Below are 21,044 nucleotides of genomic sequence, written 5' to 3'. Positions count from 1 at the left end.
CAAGACACGGGTGTGTGTCTTGGTGGGCCTCATATAGCCCTATTCAGATGATCACAACATGGGTGAAATGGAGCACAATAGTGCAATAGTGCTAGACCATGTGATGTGATTTGATAGCTGTAAGACATATAGGGAGTATGTTCGGATGCATGTGAAAACCACAAGACTAATTTCTGCTGCTACAATCTTCAGCGGTGTGTGGAGTAGCGCTTGAATTTATTTTGCTATGATCCTAGCAAATTGAATCTTTTTCAATTTCATTGAATTTTTGGGGACCTTAAAAATTTCATGGAAATGTATTTCCGGTCACCATTAGAGGTCAATGAAAATATAATGGACACCAGAAGTTCATAATAGTTGATAGATGAAAAATCCCTTTGATAAAGATAGCCCTATGCTTATGGCTAGAATCTGGTTTCCTCAAGGGGTCTGATAGATAATCAAAATGTATACATAGATCTCTACTGCATCACTCTTAATAGTAATACTAATCCATGCTTGACTTGCGCAGCTGTGGGAGAACAGAGCACAGGAGATAAAACGATGCAATACCGTGTGGCTTCCAGGCCTGAACAAAACCCCACAGAACTAATCCATATGAGAGAAGTTGCATGGGGGACCGAATTAGCCAGTGCTTTGGGTCAGGTGATGATAATGAAGCCAGCATTGGATACAAAAGGCCTGCGCCAAAGGAGAGATGATTTGGCTCCAAGAGAAATGACAGTTGCTTCTGCTGCAGCTCCAGCAGCTGAAGGAGTTGGTAGCAGTCACATGTATCAGTAAAGCCCAGACTCAGACGACAATGGTCAAGCACGGAAGACCAGAGCTACACCAGTCAAGGTCCAGACTCCACCTGTTGATGGTAATGCATTAAAGACTCGATCATCACCGGTCAAGGCTCCCGACCCAGTCGACGCCGGTCAACAGCCGAGGACAAGCCCCCATCCATATGGACCAAGGAGACATTCATCAGCGGTCAAGTACCGAAGAGGTCCTGACAAAATCCAGCCAGAGACACAAGCTTGGGCTGGTGATCGGAGGCGAAGTGTGAGACGGGCTGTGACTTTCACCAGAGACTTATGATACCAGGCTAGGGCAGATGGAGTACTTCAGGCCAAACAGGATCTGGCTGATGCTAGGGCAGCCAAGAGAGAGCTCTTTGTTTTAAAAATGTGCAGTTAGCGAGATGGAGCAGCAGCCCTTATCAAGGGTCGAATAGTCTCAGAGGTGCCTTAGTGACTTTTATCGTGAATACAGTGCTTGTCACCTCCATGCCAAACAGAAGTTGACCCATAAATCCTGAACTGCCATTGAAGTCATGTCATTTTGTGCATTAACTAATGTATCTCTGTATATATAATTGCTTGTTATTAGTATTGTGAAAGCTTTGTTCATGCGATACTAATCTTTCTTGTATTAACCCTGTTAAGTAAATAAAGTAGCAGTAGATTGTGTATCCCTGCCTGGTGTATCCGCTGTTGCATTTTGACCATCTGCTTACATTTGGCATAGACGGCAGGATGCAACATTCTAGTGCGGAAATGGCAGATCAGGTTGAAACACTCTCCACCAGGGGAAGAATTCCCCAGGTGCCATGCTCAGTAACCTCAAAAAAGTTCACGGTGAATAATTTGTAGTTTGTGGGATTCCGTGGCGAGACTGCGGAGTTTGTTGCTTATGTATCCCATGTCCACCTCCATACAGGCAGAGCAAGCCTTACTGACCCTCGAAGGAAAGGAGCTACAAACAGTTATGTACCAACAGTCAAAAGATCGTGACACTGTAGAGAATGTAATTAAGATCTGAGAGGACATTCACGGTGACACTACTGAACTCGGTAATTTACGAATGTGCCTATTCCGAAGGGTAAAAGAATAAGGTAAGACTGTAGAATAGTATGTCAATGCCCTGCAGGAAGTGACGGCCCATATCACCCAGAAAACTCAATCAGAATACTGGGGGCTGGGGTCTTTAGACAAAGTGCTGTGGGACCAATTAGTTGCTGGCCTGAGGGATTCCTATTGGAGACAGGCTCATGTCTGAGAAAAAGAAGTAACTTCTCTAATGGGTGTAGCCTGGATCTATCAGGTGGCAGCATCTTTGGAAGCAGCTAAAAGAGAACCTGGCTATGTCAAGAATTACATCAGGAGATCAGGGGCCTCTGAGAGGAACTGCGCAGTGTAAACGGATCTTCTGGCCACTTTCACAAAAGTGACCCTCGACAGGGTACAGAGCTAGACATGAAGTGAAATATGCTCCTCCACCTGGCCCATCATCTGGAGTTCATCACTTGTCATGAGAATGCGGAGTGGAGTGTTGGACCTGCAGCAGTAAAGGATAAATATCCCGAGTATTGAATGAGCATGGGCCCTGGAGGCAGAGGCCATCTGTTAAACTAATGCATCCCATGGTTTAGAAGTGCCCCATAGGGCCCAGTACCCTGAATGAAGGGGATGAAAACTCAGAAGATATTGTTTCCAAAAGGCCTATCATCTGGACTAAATTTGATGGGGAGCGCATCTGCTGCTTTATGGACACAGGGTCCCATGTAACCACAATGCCTGAAGAATACTTTCGAACTCACTTTCCTGACGCTGGCTGGACTGCGAAGGGGCCAAATATTAGACTCGTGGCTGCCAAACAATTGCCTACTCCAGTGGCCAGGGTGGTGTGGATGACAGTCCGGATGTGTGGAAGAGAGCTGGAAAGAAAAAGGGATTGTGTTGATAGAAGGGCCAATGGGCCTAGGACCCATCATGACCCTGGGGATGAATGTCCTCAAGGAGGTGGGAGAGTTTCTTGCTGATGGATGCCGAGGGAGTTTCTGGAATCATGTGAGTAGATACCATGCCAGTCAAAGAGTGTTCCAACAACTCATCCGAGTAAGTCAGGTCAAGAAATTACCTGACACCTCTCAGCTCCCAAGTAAAGTAGTCATATCCATGAAGGCTACATTGACCTTGCCTTCCAGTGTGTTCACCATGCCGATGCAGGCCTGTGTGCCAATGAAAGGGGTAGAGGTGGAGATTGAGCCCATAGAAGGAGATGAGACAGCTCCTGAACTCATTAGCACTCTGTCCACAGTGTGGGAGAAGCATGTGCCTGTACGCTTCATCAACTTGAGTGGAATGAACTTGCAGTTAACACCCCGAAAAGAGATCACTTAGGGCACGTAATGTAGGAAGCACTCACCAAGCATGATGACATCAAGTTGACCCAAGGACTCTGTCAGTTTCCCTCAGTGTGAAAGAAAATGAAGGGGAAAGAAAGGCTGGCCACCTCTAGGAGCTAATGGAGGCTAATATCACAGGGTTTTCACCTGGACACATAGGGCAAACAGGAAACTTGTTGAAGCGCTACCAAAGAGAATTTGCCATTCAGCTTGAAATCACAATTGGAACCACTGCTCTCATTAGAGAAATAGAGAAAGATATCGACAGATTCCCCCAGATGTACTAAGAGGTGAAAGAGTTATTGTCATATATGCTGTGAAACAGAGTAATTCGGGTAAGTCACAGCTCCTGGGCAGCGCCTGTTGTGCTGGTCCAGAAGAAGGATGGAACCTTGAGGTTCTGCATTGACTATTTCTGGTTGAATGCCTGTACTGTGCAGGACGCCTACTCCCTACCAAGGATTAAAAAGTCCTTGTCCACTCTGGGAAAGGCCAAGTATTTCTCATCCCTAGATTTAGCCAGGGGCTACAGGCAGGTTCCTGTGGCTGCTAAGGACAGACTGAAAACTACCTTCATCCTCCCCATGGGACTATTCGAATTTTATCAGATGCCCTTCAGCCTGACTATTGACTCTGGGACATTTCAAAGGCTAATGGAGAGATGCCTTGGGGATCTGAATTTGGAAGCAACCTTAATTTACTTAGATGACATTGTTGTATATTCCTCTACCAATGAAGAGCAATTCAGTTGGTTAGAGCACATGATGGAGCGACTCTAAATGTGTGGGCTTAAGGTAACTCCCTGAAAATGCAATTTGTTCCAGAGAGAGATGGAGTAGCCAGGATACACTGTCTCCACTGAAAAGATATCGGCCATCCAGAAATGGCCCACTCCTATTAAACTGAGTGGGGTATTTCCAAAGGTTCATGAAATACATTGCGAAGGTTACAGCTCCACTCCAAGAAACTCCTAAGAGGGATGGCAGGAGAGCACAAACAAAGGACTATCAAGTGGGGACCCAGCAAGAAAATTTCTATTGTCTAAAGATAGCCCTGACCAACATTCTCATTCTGGCGTAGGCTGATTTTTCCCAAACCTTCGTGTTGTACAAGGAAGGAAGTCTGTACTGATTAAGGGCACTGTTGTTAGGGCTAGCGAAATGCACCAAATAATTAGAAAGATGGTATAAGGTGCGTTCGCAGCCCGGAGTCCACCGTGCTGAGTAATGACGGACTATATGGCGGTATAATGTGGATACACACACGGGTTAGCCTCACCCAGTATGAAGGAAGCGAATCCTGTTGCGTCACAGGGCCACGGTACCGCACAAAGAGGGCAAGCAAGAAGTCACAGAACTTTGTCCCAAGACTCAGGGAAAGAGTTCCTCTAGACCTCTTGCGCTCGACACCGCTGCTGGGGTATCAGAGTTTAACAGAAATAATAATTTATTGCACAAAAGTGCGTGCAGTGCTGCTCTGGCGGACGCCACTAACCACCCAGGCTTGGGCCGGAAAGCGCTCTATTAGAGCACGGTGCCGCACTGTCGGACACTGCAATCAGACGCTGCATCATGTGTTAGGTATGCAGGTGGCACTGTCGGGCGCTAGATAGCAAGCATCCACCATTCGCGAGCAGTCAATAACACTAGGAAGGGAATGATTAAGGAGCGACAATCACACATCTACACACACACGTTATCAAGTATACATTGGCGCATGGCCGAGCGGCCATGCAAACCTTTTATAGCAGCAGTGCTACGGGACCTTACAGGTGGTCCAAAAGGAGCTGCAACAGGACGCAAGCATGTGACCCCTGACCTCCAATGGGAGGTCGTCCCATGGGCATACTCAGTATAGAGAAAGAAGGAAAGACCTGCTTGCTGCTGAACATTGCTGGCTGCAAAGGCAGAGCCTGGAAGGGCAGCAGTAACCAGTCACACAGTATCAGCTTGTGCCAGACCCTGGGACCGATGTCTCCGCTGAGCAGACTCCACTGCGGCTTGAGAATAATGGGAGACCGCAGCGGAGATGGTTCGAGATTCCCCCTGTGCAGAGGCAGAAACTCGACCCCTAACAAGTGTTGGCTCAAGTTCAGGAAGGGAAAGAAAGAGTGATCGCATACGCCAGTCAGTTGTTAAGGTTAAGGGAAACTGAGAAGAACCCTGATAATTATACGTCATTCAAACAAATAAAGTTGCACTCTGGAAACTGGAGTGAACAGGTACAAACTAAAAGTAGCCATCACAATGTATAACAAACATATAAAGTTGTACTCTGTAGTGCTAAAGCATGTAAATATGAAGTATATGAAATATGAATAATGTAGATAATAAGAAAAATGTTTGTTATTTATACCTCTTTCAAGCTAGGGCTACTGGAGCTGGTATGGGCCATGACCGAGAAGTTTGCAAAATACTTGTCGGGATCGGAAGTTCCAGTATGAACTGATAACAATCCCCTCGCTCATCTGGAGAAAGTGTAGATGGGTGCGGTGGAGCAAAGGTGGATCACAAACATGGCCAAATACTGGTACAAAATCTTGTACTGTTCAAAAGCCCAGAATACACATGCGGATGCATTATTCCGGGTCACCTTAGTGGGTCCTATGAGAAACACAGGTGAAGATCTTTAGGGTGATGAAACTCCAGACTGCAGCCGGTTCGCAGCAGCTGTGGTGGCCACTCAAGTAATAAGAGAAATGCAAGCCAGCTCAGATCCTGGGGTGCCCAAGAGATGAGGGGGTCCAGCTACAGCATTGCCTGAAATTGCGGAGGTAGGGAAGTGGGTCCCTTTGGGACAAAGACCTGACCAAGAGTTTAGAACGTAACTACCAGCAAGTGGCACTGTTTTGGCCACAAAATGTTTTTGAAAAATGTAATTTGAGGCCAACATGTTACTGTTTGCATTTATTGTAATGATTAATAAAGAATTAATTTAGAAACTATGGAGCCTCAATTTTTTTTTTTTTTTTAACTACATAATCTAACCCAATCGTGGGCCGACATGGCTCACATTTTAAGATCTCACACATATTAGATTGTCACCAGATCTTACGACAATTTTTGGATTTTGGTGACTTTGATTAAAGGCCAGCTATAAAATCTGGATGCCTAAGAGTGATCATGGTCAGTTATCTTTCATAACACACATCCAGGGTTCCCTTTGCTCTCAAGACAAGTAGATGAAACATCTTACATGTTCTAAAAAACACTTCTCTAAAATTAAGCTACATCACAGATGAAACAACACAGATTGGTGGACCGATACCTATAATGCCTTCGATAACTATCTATCTTTAAGCCCCAACCACTTTTGTCATTTGTTCTATTGTAAAATTCCATTACATTCTACCTATATAGCTATTTCCCGCATGTGATTTTTTTTTAATCTTTACTTCCTCTAATGTTTCATAGTAAGTGAAGATAATACTGTATATCCTTATTTTGATATCCTATTAAGTTGCAGTTCTCAAGGGAGTTTATTAAAACATTTATAACTATTAGAAAAGTCAGAAATTCCTTACTTCCTACAGATGAACGGTCCAGGCTTCTCTTGATAAGTTATTTTCGTATTTACTTTCTCCACATGTAAGGCTAATACTGCTCCAACCATGATATCTCCACTCCACAACATGGCCGTCTGGTCTGCAGAATCCAGAGCGCATCTGCGCCCATTAGAATATAAGGCTGTGGTGAAATAATACTGAACAAGGTGCCATAGTATCTTGAAGAAAATCATCCCCAGCCTGGTTTTATAAAAAAATTAACTGTAGTACTTTATTAATGTTGTAAATTATAACACTTGATAACACATAAAAAAATAATTTTAATAATACTAAACACCCGAAGAATAAGGCGCATTGAAAATTGTTAAGTACCCCAAGCTTAAATTAAAGACCATTTACAAATTCAGGATCATCTTTTTGTGTATTCCTTTATTTTTGGCTAAAAATAATTTTTGCAAATGGATGTAATTGTTTGCTTTCTGAAGCCTGCACACATTCTCATACACTGCAAGCTGCTGAACTTCCATCATTGTAAAATCCAAGAGATGAGCTTTCTGCCGTCTCGGTCTGTAAGAGGCTGAGCCAGCTTCGTGATGGTCCTGAAGAGCAGAAAGTGGGGTTACAAACCAAGTCATTAGGTTTTCACAATGAACGGGACTGAGCAGTGTGCAATGTATGAAAATACGTGCAGGCTAAAGAAAAAAACCCTCTGAAAATGTTTGAGTCACCAGTTTTTGAGTCTCTGAACAAAGGCCACCAACTTTATCTACTCCTCTACTGCATTCCATGAACATGTCTATCATCTCCTGACTCCCCCGTAAACCCAGAAAAATACCATTTTAATTGCTCCCTCGCTGTGTATAAATGAGGATGGAAAGTCAAAAATCACTGCACTCTTTGATCAGAAAGGGTTTGCTTCAAGTGAAAACAGTTTATTCATAGGTGAAGAGCGACAGGTGATAACGAATGAGGTAATGAGGATCAAGGTAATCATGTGCGGCAAACCGCTCAATTTATAAGACACGGTCCGACGGGAGCCGCGATGTGTAGAGAAGCGTGGCTACAGGAGCCGACGTCGGTGGAATAGTGGGAATGCTGGAGGACTTGCGTCTGGGAGAGAAGACTTCTCTCATTTTAAAGCGTAAATTTCCCTGTGATGTTCCATCTGGACATATCCCTCAATTTACCTTTCTTCCTGACGGGAACTTACAAGTACGACCATTGATATATCAATTTAAGGCGAAACTGTGATCAAGGCAACGTTGTGGCCAAAATGTCGTTATCACCTGTCGCTCTTCACCTATGAATAAACTGTTTTCACTTGAAGCAAATCCTTTCTGGTCAAAGAGTGCAGTGATTTTTGACTTTCTATGTTTATGGGATCTCCAGCCCCGTTCACTAGCACCACATATCCTAATCGTGTGCCAGCCATTCGTTTCTGCTCCTATAAATGAGGATGGTCTGGTCTGATGGGCATCCTCCCTTCAGCTAATGTTCCTCTTCTCTGCTCCTAATGGCCATCCGAAGGTTTTGATTGATGTGCATGACAGGTCCTAACATCATCCGATCTCTCGCATGAGCAGTAGCCTTGTAGGCCCGTGCAGGTGTATATTGCTCTGCCCTACTGCGGGAAACGTTATTCTGGTCATTTCTGGTGGCACCGAAAATAACAACGAGGGCAAACGTTTACAGAATATTGGAGCCAGAATGATGTTTCTCTTAGCTTGCGCAGTCACGTTTTTTACTCTGCCCACAGTAGTGCAGAAATAAGTGCACCTGTTCGGGCCTGTGAGGCTATTGTGCAGGTACAAGATTTTGTTTCTCTATGTAGATGACACAAGATTCGTCATCCACATCCATGAAAGGCAGAGGACAACGATCGACAGAAGACAGGACGAGGACGCCCCTCAGACCAGACCATCCTCCTTTACATAAAGAGTGGGAGCAATTGAAATGGTATTTTTGTGGGTATTCAGAGGGAGTCGGGAGATGATGGACACATTTGTGCAATGCAGCGCAAGATGAAGGTGGTGGCATTGGTTTGGAGACTCAAAAACTGGTGACCGGTTCCCTTAACGACAAATAACTTTTAGATTTTAGGAGTGTTTCGGTATTGCTTTATATTTTTATTTTTAATTACATTTTGTATCTATTTAATCTATTTTGCCTTCTTTAAATGTTTGATTATTTTTGTTACTATACAATGAAATCACTATACATAAAGCATTTTAAATAATTATTAAGACTTCAAAAATGAAAATGATATCGCAACTGCAATGTAAAAAATTATAATAATCATAAATGAAATTAATGACATACCTCATTTTACTGAGACTCGCACCTGTAATTGCTAAGAGCAGAACAGCTGCCATCTCATGTATATATGTATCCTTATATACATACATACAAAGGGTTTTCTCCATCCCAGGTGAACATAAAATCAGTAGATACTTTTCCTCTACAGGGACATGTTAATTATTCTTCTTTTTATAGAACACGCAATGCGCTATATGTTGTTTCTGGACATCTTTGCATTTATCGCCTGTGCCTCTTGGGTTGGATTGTAGGTCCTCTGAGAGGAAGATCTGAGATGAGACCATTTTGAAGGCAACTGATTATGGCGGTTACTCTTTTTTAGTCCTGATTAATTTTCACGTAATATATTATATAGATCTAAGCATTATACATTTTTAAAATCTCTAAAAGTTAGGTGAAAGTGGCCAAGCTTTTCAATGATGCTGACTTGTTACCTTTAACATATCTTATGCTGCTGGTCAGTGGGATTCTTTGCTGCTTTTGTTTTTTCAGTCCAACGGGATAACGTATGATCTTACACCACTCATGCTATCCCTATATGATCCATAGTTGGGACATTTTCTTCTGTTCTCCTTCTCTCTTTAACTTTTAGACCCTGGTGGTAGATGCTGTGAGGGGAAGAGACAGGGCCGTAATCATGGCCAAGATCATATGCGTTAGCATGCCCTGGCCTCCCTTCACATGAATATAGTGTTCCCACTGCAGCATACCTTGCATTTCACTTTCTGTACCATTGGGGTTCCCTCGGGCTGGCTGAAGAGTCCGTTTTAAACTTCAAAGGCAAAACTTTACTTCCATGTTCTCACAGCATATCCATTTTCATAACAGTATCAGCAACCGATTCCACTTTGGGGTTTTCTCAGCCATCTAGCTCCAGATCTGAGGGCATCAGCCCATGCTCTGATCTGCCACATGGTGAGAGACCTGCCCTTCGTTACTGCTGTACCTTCTCCTGCAGCTCCAATTCTTACTAATGCTTTCTCTGCTGCCACTCTGCTGCTGATCTGGACTGCTGGCCCTGGATAGCTGGGCTCTTCCCTTGGAACACTTCGTGGCCACCGTGTGGTTTCGGGCATTAAGCCTGAATTAAAGGGACTGTATAAGCAAATTGATAAGTCTGCAGTCACTCTGTGCACATGCCCTGTGCATTGCAGAGATTCACCGGCTTTTGAGCCCGAACAGGAAGGTATGTTATACATGCTCCCGGGAAGAGCCTGTCCAGTGGGAGTGGCCTCACTCCATACACTTGCATGGAGCGAGGCCGCACCCCGAATAGAGATGCGGCAGTCCAGTGGGCATGGCCGACTAGAGGACGCGGCCTTGCTCTATAGAAGTGCATGAAGCAAGGCCACACCCAATGGATGGGCTCTGGCCAGGAGTATGTATAACTCATAAATACCCTCCAGTCCCTGCTTAGAAACTGGCAAATCCCCACACTGCATGTGCTGGGGGAATTCATAAGTTTGAAAACTTCAAAAACCTGACCATCACATCCAAACATAAACTAAGTGTGAACAGGTGCTGAACCTAGAGTCACCAACTCATAAACTCTCAAGCAAAAAGGCAGCACACTGTAGCGCCATAGCATGTAAATATGAAATATGAAAATTTAATTGCATTACTGCATTAGAAATATGAAAAATATGAAAAATTAAATTTGAAAAATTGAGAAAGTTTAGCGCATAAATTGGCCAATTCATGTGTACCTGGAAGCCACGATAAGGCATTTCTCATTTCCAGGACCTAGCAATGCCTTTCCTCACTTAGAATAAAGTCTTCATCTACCGTGGGTTGCTAGGGACAGCATGTGTCACTTGTTTCAGGCATTATTGGCATCCTGAGTGGTCAATCCTGTCATATCCGAAGCCCAAAGTCTGGCATAGGACCTGCCGGACACATTGTGTCCTTGTCATGATCTGCTTTGTTTGTGGAATTAGGTAGTTCAGAGGTTAATCTGGACGGCCTCACTCTGGGATTCTGGGAGGCTCCTTATAGCCTCATTTTGGGTCCACTACCTGTCGCTTGTACTTTGACCCTTGGCCGAGTGTGTGTGACCCTATTGTGCCTGTGCTTTGTGCCTGTGCTACTTTATCCTTGTCTGGTTCTGACCTGGTTCTGTCCCCGTTTAGAGTTCTGTCTGTCCCTCCTATACTGCGCTGCTATCTCTGTGTATGACTCCTTGCCTACTTTCTGACTATTCTCTGCTCGCCCCTCCTGTACCCCGCCCCCCTCTCCGTGTATGACCCTCGCTTGTCCCACCTGAGTTCCCTATTCCCCTGTTCCAGGGTTCCTGTAGCATCCTGCTCTCATCTCCAGCAGCAGGATGCTAAGCCCCTCCCCCTGTGGTCACATGATCGCAGGTCCTTCTGTTTTCTGCTACCCTCAGCTTCTCCTCTCACCACGCTGCTCAGGTGCCGCCTGCCTGAGTTTTCCCCACAGCATCTGACCCCGGGCTCTCCCGCAGTGTTGGTGAGTCACCCTGCCCAGCCGTGGCAGTTCGTCAGTGCTGACAGGATCCTGATAGTCCTCTGGTGTACTATCGAAGATAGACAGGGACGCGCATAGACAAAGTGATGGCTGGTCCTGGGTGCACTGCTGAGGTGGACAGGAAATCCCTGAGGCTGAAGGAGTTAGGGAACTTAGGGGTCGTCTAGGACCAACTAGTGACGGGACTAAAAAGAAGTTGTACTAAGGAGGTAGAAAATGTGAATAGCAGTGCCCTTACACCTGTCACCACCTGATGAACTTGAACTGACCAGTAAATGTTTGCCTGTTGTAAAGAACTTGGTGTTATTTGAGTTGTGTGTGGCTGCTCCTGAGAATGGAAATCTGGATGCAATAGAGGTCTACGGCCTGTAAGTTAGTGTGATGCACCCCACAATCTACAGCATACTGGGACTGGACTGGGACTGGGATTTAAAGTGCCAGAGCAAATCCAGAAAGCAGCATGGCATTGACTATCGCTCTGCCGCACTTTGCAATCACACAGAGTGACTGCATTTGGACCGCACAACCCCATTAATTTGTGTGTCTGGTCTGTGATCAAGATGAATTCTGTGATCTGATTTGATGTTTCATCTAATTACGGATCTGGTCTTTGGTCTGAAATATTTTAGAAATTTGTTTTAAAGTCAGAAATAATTTAGCAGTCTAGAATTGTTTCTGGAGTTCTAGGTGGATCTAAGTTATTAATGTTGCTGTAGAAGATAATACTTTAATGATTTAATAATTAGGACTACTTTAGTGTAAGCAGCTCAGCTGGTGAGGTGGATTCTCTGGGCCATAGGTCTATGGGAACAGCATGGGTTGGCGGTGATGGTGCAGCAAGGCTGGACTTATTGGATGACAAATGGATCTAGGGGGACCAGGACAGCATAGCATGTCGAAAGAAAATTGGGTAAGCAGATCTGGAACCACTAGATGCAGCTTGAGTGTGGCCACACACCAGAACAGCAGAGATGTATATGCAATCTAGAATCTTGCAGTCAGAGAATAGTTACACACAGAAACAGCAAAGTCCTAAATGTGTGATATCACCAGAATAACAGAAACCAATACATAAAATGTCAGGTACCTTGATAGTAGAGATGAGAGTGTAAGCATGTACTTTGACATGAGAATGTAATAGTTCTAGGAGTAGCTGAACAGAGTTAAGGTACTGTCACACATAATGATTTCTTTAACGATATCTTTGCTTTTTGTGACGTAGCAACGATATCGTTAATGAAATCGTTATGTGTGACAGCAACCAACGATCAGGCCCCTGCTGGGAGATCGTTGGTCGTGGGGAATGATCAGGACCTTTTTTTTGGTCGCTGATCACCCGCTGTCATCGCTGGATCGGCGTGTGTGACGCCGATCCAGCGATGTGTTCGCTGGTAACCAGGGTAAACATCGGGTTACTAAGCGCTGGTTACCATTGTAAATGTAAAAAAAAACACTACATACTCACATTCCGGTGTCTGTCACGTCCCTCGCCGTCAGCTTCCCGCACTGACTGTGAGCGCTGGCCGTAAAGCACAGCGGTGACGTCACCGCTGTGCTCTGCTTTACAGCCGGCCCTCACAGTCAGTGCAGGAAGGTGATGGCGAGGGACATGACAGACATCGGAATGTGAGTATGTAGTGTTTTTTTTTTATACATTTACAATGGTAACCAGGGTAAATATCGGGTTACTAAGCGCGGCCCTGCGCTTAGTAACCCGATGTTTACCCTGGCTATCCGGGGACTTCAGCATCGTTGGTCGCTGGAGAGCTGTCTGTGTGACAGCTCTCCAGCGACCACACAATGCTTACCAACAATCACGGCCAGGTCGTATCGCTGGTTGTGATCATTGGTAAATCGTTTAGTGTAACGGTACCGTTATTGGTTACTGAATTGCAGACAGAGATGGCTATCTGCTACCTACAAAGCTGAGATAAATTTGTTGACCTTTACCCAGCTGGAGCTGAGTCAAGTAGAAGCATGGGGTAACAGTGTGCTGTACTTCCTGAGAACTCAAGCAGCAAAGAGCTGCCTGAGCCCGCCTTAAAAAGGCCTTAAGTGATGACAGCAGAGGTGATTACCAGTTTACCCTAATAACCTGAGACAAACGAGCAAAGATGGAATTAAGGGGAAAACAATTTCTGGAGTTGGAGCAAAGACAGGCGAGTAACAATTTGTTGATGTACTTTTTTAAACTCATTTAAATTGACTCTCCAGTGACAAAAATTGAAAACTCACCTTTTAGAGTTTAGAAGAAAACTAAGATCTCCTAAAAAGTGTAACTTATATGAATGTAACCCTTAGGGCCCCTTTCCACTTGTGAGAAAAACGGACGAGTGCAATCCGATAAAGAATCGGATTGCACTCGGACCAATGTTAATCAACAGGTGACATTCCATTTGCGATTTTTTTTTTAGCCGAAATCGGACTGAGAAAAATCTGTGTCGGCTGAGAAAAAAATCGCAGCATGCTGCGTATTGCTGCGATTCTCGGACGAGACTCGCCAATGCAAGTCAATGGGTGCGATAAAAAAAACGCACAGCACTCGCACCATGCGTATGACATCCGTTTTAAACGGATACAAGATTCAGAATTTAGCACAAAAGAGTAAAATGATCCCATGACAGGAAGTGACATACAGGGAAGTGTTGGCAGGCTCCCCTACACCACATGTCAGTAATCACTGCTTGTGACACACCTCCACGGAGTGGAAAGTTATTCTGTGTTTGCCATGTCTCATATAATTAACGTGGAGACGCTCTTGGTGTTAGTACAGGAGCGCCCCGAACTTTGATATCCCCAAGATTCGAATTATCAAAACCGACTTGTCAAGGACGCCTCCTGGACTTACATTTGCCGGCAATTATTTCCAAATTATGCTGAGAGCCCCCCAGATGTCCAAATTAGGCTGAGTAAGTAAAAACGTTTTATTTATATATATATGTAAATTTGTTAACTCTCCTTTGTGTATATATATATATACAAAAAATATGTATGTATATGTTAGGTTTCGAGTTCCCGCTTCTGCACAGGGGGAATCTCGAGCCATCTCCGCTGCGGTCTCCCATTCTAATCCAGCCGCAGTGGAGACTGCTCAGCAGGGACGTCGGTCCCAGCGTCTTGCTCAGTCTCACTCTGTACAGAGAGTTACTGCTGCTTCTTCAGCTTCTGCCATTAAAGTCTGTGCTGGTCAGCAGCGAGCGGACTTCTCTGGGACTAAGTCCTTGTCTGCACACACTGAGCATGCCCAGGGCAAGATCTCCCATTGGAGATCGAGGGTCATGTGCTCAGGCTCTGCAGCACATTCCATTGGTCCTCTTGGCAGGTCTTGGAAGGGCAAAGTTTCTGTGGCCACTTCCTGTGCTGCAACTATATAAACTGCGCATGACCGCACGACCATGCGCTAGTGTACAATTGTTAATGTGTGTATGTTGTGAGTGCAAGTCGTCCTTGGATATCCCTACCCTATTGAATGTCTGTTCGCGGAAGGTGTATTGTTGCTATCTAGCGCCCGACTTATCCTACAGCACTAATCACACGTTACAGCGTCCAGTTGCTGTGATTGCCAGTACGGCGCCGTGCACTTCCTCTGTGCTTTCCTTACCCAAGCCTGGGTGGTTAGTGGCGTTCGTCAGTGCGGCACCGCATGCACTCTTGTGCCCTAATATTGTTATTCTGCTTCCTTACACACCCAGTTGCGGTGTTGTGCCAGCAAGGGTCTAATCGGACTTCAATCCTAGTTGGGGTTGAGTTCGCTGACTACTTGCTCGCCTTCTATGTGCAGTAACGCGATCCTGTGATGCAACAGGATCGCTTCCTTCACGCTGGGTGAAGTTTAACCCACGTGTGTATACTTATGAGTACCGCCATATAGTCCGTCATTACTTAGCAGCAGGTTCCATCTCTGCACGGTGGACCCCGGGCTGCGAACGCACCATACACTATCTGTCTTATTATTTGGTGCGTTCCGCTAGCCCTAACATTACACTAGCGCCAGGGTCTGGCTAGTAATGACGGACAAACAGCAATCCTTGCGGTATATCCAGCAGCTGGAGGGTAGGTTGGCGGCTCTTGAGAGCGCAACCTCAGCTGTGGATGTTACCGCAGTTGCTGTACAGGCTGCTAGCGTGGCTGCAGCAACCCTGTCCATTGCCACCCCTGCTCCGACATTTTCTCGCCTCCCGCTGCCAGAAAAATTTTCTGGTGATAGCAAGTTTTGTAGGGGATTTGTGAGTCAGTGCTCTATTCACCTCGAGCTCCTGGCTGCACGTTTTCCCACAGAGCGGGCTAAGGTGGGATTTATAGTGTCTCTCTTGTCGGACAGGGCGTTGGAATGGGCTACGCCGCTGTGGGAGCGTGGTGATCATGTGGTGCAGAGTGCTCCGCTGTTTCTGAGCACTCTGAAACAGGTCTTTTTAGGACCTCAAGTCACCCATGATACTGCGCTCCAACTGCTAGCATTAACTCAGGGTGAGTCCTTGGTCAGTCATTTTGCCGTCCAATTCCGCACTTTAGCGCTGAGCTGCATTGGTCGGATAAAGCTCTTATCCCCATAGTTTGGAGGGGCCTGGCTGACCACGTTAAGGATGCTCTGGCCACTAGGGAGATTCCTGCCACACTGGAGGAGTTAATAACTGTCTCCACTCGAATTGACCTCCGTTTTAACGAGCGGAGGTTAGAGTGAGCCCAGTGTAGGCAGAGGTTTCGGCTGGCTCCTACCTTCGCCAAACCTCTGGAATCTCCGGTCCTGGTTCCTGAGTCACAAGAGGCCAGGGAAGTGTCACAAGCGGGATCTAAGTCTCGGACCGCTTGTGCACTCAAGGTCTGTCATGTTTGCCAGCAGTCAGGACATCTAGCCACCAGATGTTCTCAGCGGTCGAGGAAACGTCAGCGTCTAGTGGTAGTAGGTGGAGGTACACTAGACACAGCGACGTTTGCCTCTAAATTGTCCTTTAAGGGGACAATTACTATAGGCTCATTCTCCCACTCGGTAGAGCTCTGCGTGGATTCTGGGGCGGAGGGCAATTTTATGTCTTCTGCCTCGCCCAACGTCACGCAATACCCCTGGTTATGCTAGCTCAACCAGTAATGGTACGAGTGGTGAATGGGTCGACACTGCCCTCACAGATAACACACCAGACCATCCCTTTTACTCTGTCCATGTCGCCATCTCATCAGGAGATTATATCTCTGGTCGTCATTCCAGAGGGAATTGATGAGGTCCTGTTGGGAATACCTTGGCTACGGTACCACTCTCCTCATATCGAGTGGTCCTCTGGCAGAATCCTGGGATGGGGTGAATCTTGTGGGGGTAGGTGTCAGAGGGAGTGCGTTCAGGTTGCTACTACAGAGGTACCCGCAGATCTTTCCTCTCTCCCCAAGCAGTATTGGTCTTATGCAGACGTGTTCTCCAAAAAGGCGGCGGAGATCCTTCCGCCCCATCGCCCCTATGACTGTCCTATTGATCTCTTGCCTGGTGCTGAGCCTCCCCGGGGTCGAGTCTATCCGCTATCTCTCCCGGAGACGGAGGCAATGTCACAGTACATCCAGGAAAATCTGGCAAGATGATTCATTAGGAAGTCAGTGTCACCTGCTGGGGCAGGGTTCTTCTTCGTGCAGAAGAAGAATGGGGAATTGCGTCCATGCATAGACTACAGGGGTCTTAACGCTATCACCGTTAAAAATAAGTATCCTTTGCCCTTGATATCTGAGCTCTTCGATAGGCTTCGGGGAGCAAGGGTATTTACTAAACTAGATCTGCGGGGTGCTTACAACCTGATTCGCATCCGTGAGGGGGACGAAAGGAAGACGGCTTTTAACACCAGGGATGGGCACTATGAATATCTGGTGATGCCCTTCGGGCTCTGTAATGCCCCAGCCGTTTTCCAAGACTTTGTGAACGATATCTTCCGGGATATGCTTTCCACCTCGGTCGTAGTCTATCTGGATGATATTCTCATCTACTCTCCAGATATTGACTCCCACCGGAGAGATGTTTGCAAAGTCTTCGACCTCCTACGGGCAAACTCCCTCTATGCCAAGTTGGAGAAGTGTATGTTTGAGCAGGAGTCCTTACCTTTCCTAGGCTACCTAGAAAAACCAAATCACAATAATGCGGAATCCCAGAAAAACATATACACCAACTTAGAAAAACAGAGATCCCTAAAAAATAACTTTTATTAATATGATTAAAAAAGACTATATTTATCCACAATCAATATAAAACAGTATTAAATGTACCTAGTGGACCCTAGACCGAGCTACAATGCACCCTGCCTGACAGTGGAGGTTGGCACCCTACTTTGCTGCGGTAGGCGCCCCCACTCCTCGACGGCTAGCCCTTACAAGCCCTATAAGGACCTATAATAAAAGAAAGACTAATTAGCCCTACTGAAATCTATGCTAATACCCTGCCTAACAGTGGAGGTTGGCACCCTAATTTTCTGCGTTAGGCGCCCCCACTCAACGACGGCTAGCCCTAGGGTCCCTAACAGTCCCTAAAGTTCGGGATAGACAAAGAGAGTTATTTTTTAGGGATCTCTAATTTTCTAAGTTGGTGTATATATCTTTCCTAGGCTACATCATCTCTGCCCAGGGATTGGCTATGGATCCTGCCAAACTACAGGCTGTGATGGACTGGCAGGAACCCCATTCTCTTAAAGCGGTGCAGCGCTTTATGGGGTTCATTAATTATTATCGCCAGTTCATTCCGCACTTCTCAACTTTGGTAGCTCCCTTGGTTGCCCTCACCAAGAAGGGGGCGAATCCCAAATTGTGGTCTGAGGAGGTCTCCAAGGCCTTTAACTCTATAAAGTCACACTTCGCTAGCGCTCCCATCCTACATCGCCCCGATGTTGATAAGCCATTTATCATGGAGGTGGATGCCTCTTCTGTTGGTGCTGGAGCAGTCCTCTTCCAAAAGGATGATCAAGGTCGGAAGCATCCTTGCTTCTTTTTTCTCCAAGACCTTCTCACCAGCAGAGAGGAATTATTCCATCGGGGACAGGGAGTTGCTAGCCATGAAGTTGGCTTTCTCGGAGTGGAGACATCTCTTGGAGGGAGCACGTTTTCCCTTCCAAGTCTTCACAGACCATAAAAATTTGGTGTACCTGCAGACAGCCCAGCGGTTGAATTCTCGCCAGGCCAGATGGTCCTTATTCTTCTCCCGGTTTCATTTCACCCTCCATTTTCTTTCTGGGGAGAAGATCATTCGGGCCGACGCTCTCTCTCGCTCCGTTGTGTCATCTGCGGAGGAGGAGGAGGAGCCTCGGCTTATTGTCCCCACCGAGAGCTTGAGAACTGTGGCCCCGGTTTCGCTAGAGTCTGTGCCCCCGGGCAAGACTTTTGTTCCATCCAATTTGCGACCGGAGGTTCTCTCTTGGGCACACTCGTCCAGGGTGGGTGGACATTTTGGTACCAAAAGGACATCTGAGTTACTGGCGAGGACGTACTGGTGGCCGCATATGGCTCGTGATGTCGCAGAGTATGTTCGGGCGTGTGTCTCTTGCGCCAAGAACAAGACTCCTCGGCAACGGCCAGCTGGTCTGCTTTTTCCTCTGCCGGTGGCGGACAGGCCCTGGGATATGGTCGGGATGGACTTTGTGGTGGGCTTACCCAAGTCTCGTAACTGCACCATTATCTGGGTGATCACCGACCATTTTTCCAAAATGGTGCACTTGGTGCCTCTTCCACGGCTACCTTCTGCACGGGCGTTGGCTGTCTTGTTCGTCAAGCATATCTTTCACCTACACGGTATGCCAGACAAAATTGTTATTGACCGGGGTCCCCAGTTTGCGTCTCGATTCTGGAGAGAGCTTTGTCGTCTACTCAGTATTGAGTTGAATCTCTCTTCGGCATATCATCCCGAGACGAATGGGTTGGTAGAGAGGGCCAACCAGACCTTGGTCACATATTTACGACATTTTGTTTCTGCCAGGCAGGATGACTGGGCATCCTTGCTACCGTGGGCAGAGTTTGCACTTAACAATGCCGTAGCCGACTCCTCCGGTCAGACTCCATTCCTCCTAAATTACGGCCAGCATCCGTGTGTCCCTGTGCCCATGCCTGTGTCTTCTGCTGACTCCAGGGTCGCAGACTGGGCTGTGGAGGCACGGGACATTTGGGACCGCACGCAGGATGCCATTCGGGCCTCCAAGGAGAGAATGAGGTCCTCCGCCGATGTTCATCGGCGCCCCGCTCCGACCTTTGCTCCTGGCGACTTGGTGTGGCTCTCCGCCCGTAACATCAGGCTGCGAGTTGAGTCCACTAAGTTTGCTCCTCGCTACTTGGGTCCCTTCAAGGTTCTCGAACGGGTTAATCCTGTGGTCTACCGTTTGGCTCTTCCTCCACGCTTGGGTATCACCGACACCTTTCATGTGTCCCTCTTGAAACCCGTATACGGGTCCCGGTTTTCCGAGTCATCTGCCGGGACATCGGGTTCGTCTACGGACGATTACGAGGTGAACGCTATTTTGGGGTGCAAGGTGGTACGCGGCAAAAAGTTCTATTTGGTGGATTGGAAGGGTTATGGCCCAGAGGACAGGTCATGGGAGCCTGCTGAAAACATTCGGGCCCCACAGCTCATTGCTGCCTTCGAGCGTAGCGAGGCCCAAGGAGGGGGGGCCCTAGGGGGGGTAATGTTAGGTCTCGAGTTCCCGCTTCTGCACAGGGGGAATCTCGAGCCATCTCCGCTGCGGTCTCCCATTCTTATCCAGCCGCAGTGGAGTCTGCTCAGCAGGGACGTCGGTCCCAGCGTCTTGCTCAGTCTCACTCTGTACAGAGAGTTACTGCTGCTTCTTCAGCTTCTGCCATTAAAGCCAGTGCTGGTCAGCAGCGAGCGGACTTCTCTGGGACTAAGTCCTTGTCTGCACACACTGAGCATGCCCAGGGCAAGATCTCCCGTTGGAGATCGAGGGTCATGTGCTCAGGCTCTGCAGCACATTCCATTGGTCCTCTTGGCAGGTCTTGGAAGGGCAAAGTTTCTGTGGCCACTTCCTGTGCTGCAACTATATAAACTGCGCATGACCGCACGGCCATGCGCTAGTGTACATTTGCTTACGTGTGTTTGTTGTGAGTGCAAGTCGTCCTTGGATACCCCTTCCCTATTGAATGTCTGTTCTCGGAAGGTGTATGGTTGCTATCTAGCGCCCGACTTATCCTACAGCACTAATCACACGTTACAGCGTCCAGTTGCTGTGACCGCCAGTACGGCGCCGTGCACTTCCTCTGTGCTTTCCTTACCCAAGCCTGGGTGGTTAGTGGCGTTCGTCAGTGCGGCACCGCATGCACTCTTGTGCCCTAATATTGTTATTCTGCTTCCTTACACACCCAGTTGCGGTGTTGTGCCAGCAAGGGTCTAATCGGACTTCAATCCTAGTTGGGGTTGAGTTCGCTGACTACTTGCTCGCCTTCTATGTGCGGTACCGCGATCCTGTGACGCAACAGGATCGCTTCCTTCACGCTGGGTGAAGTTTAACCCACACGAGTATACTTATGAGTACCGCCATATAGTCCGTCATTACTTAGCAGCAGGTTCCATCTCTGCACGGTGGACCCCAGGCTGCGAAC

At 46.9% G+C, this 21,044-nt stretch overlaps 1 protein-coding gene across 2 annotated transcripts in view; it reads right to left on the bottom strand.

Moving 5' to 3' along the window:
- Positions 1-7,244, bottom strand: part of LOC138677354 (vomeronasal type-2 receptor 26-like) — a 54,135-nt gene extending 46,891 nt beyond the window's left edge. For both annotated transcript variants that reach the window (XM_069767412.1, XM_069767413.1), the window contains exon 1: positions 6,696-7,244. In XM_069767412.1, coding sequence (XP_069623513.1) covers positions 6,696-6,910 — 215 coding nt within the window. In that variant the 5' untranslated portion in view covers positions 6,911-7,244. The remainder of the gene's footprint in view (positions 1-6,695) is intronic.
- Positions 7,245-21,044: the final 13,800 nt, after the last annotated feature.

This window comes from Ranitomeya imitator, chromosome 4 (genome assembly GCF_032444005.1).
Source record: "Ranitomeya imitator isolate aRanImi1 chromosome 4, aRanImi1.pri, whole genome shotgun sequence".
NCBI classification, from domain to species: domain Eukaryota; kingdom Metazoa; phylum Chordata; class Amphibia; order Anura; family Dendrobatidae; genus Ranitomeya; species Ranitomeya imitator.
Note: the sequence above shows the minus strand (reverse complement) of the source record. Positions and strands in the feature narration are given on the sequence as shown.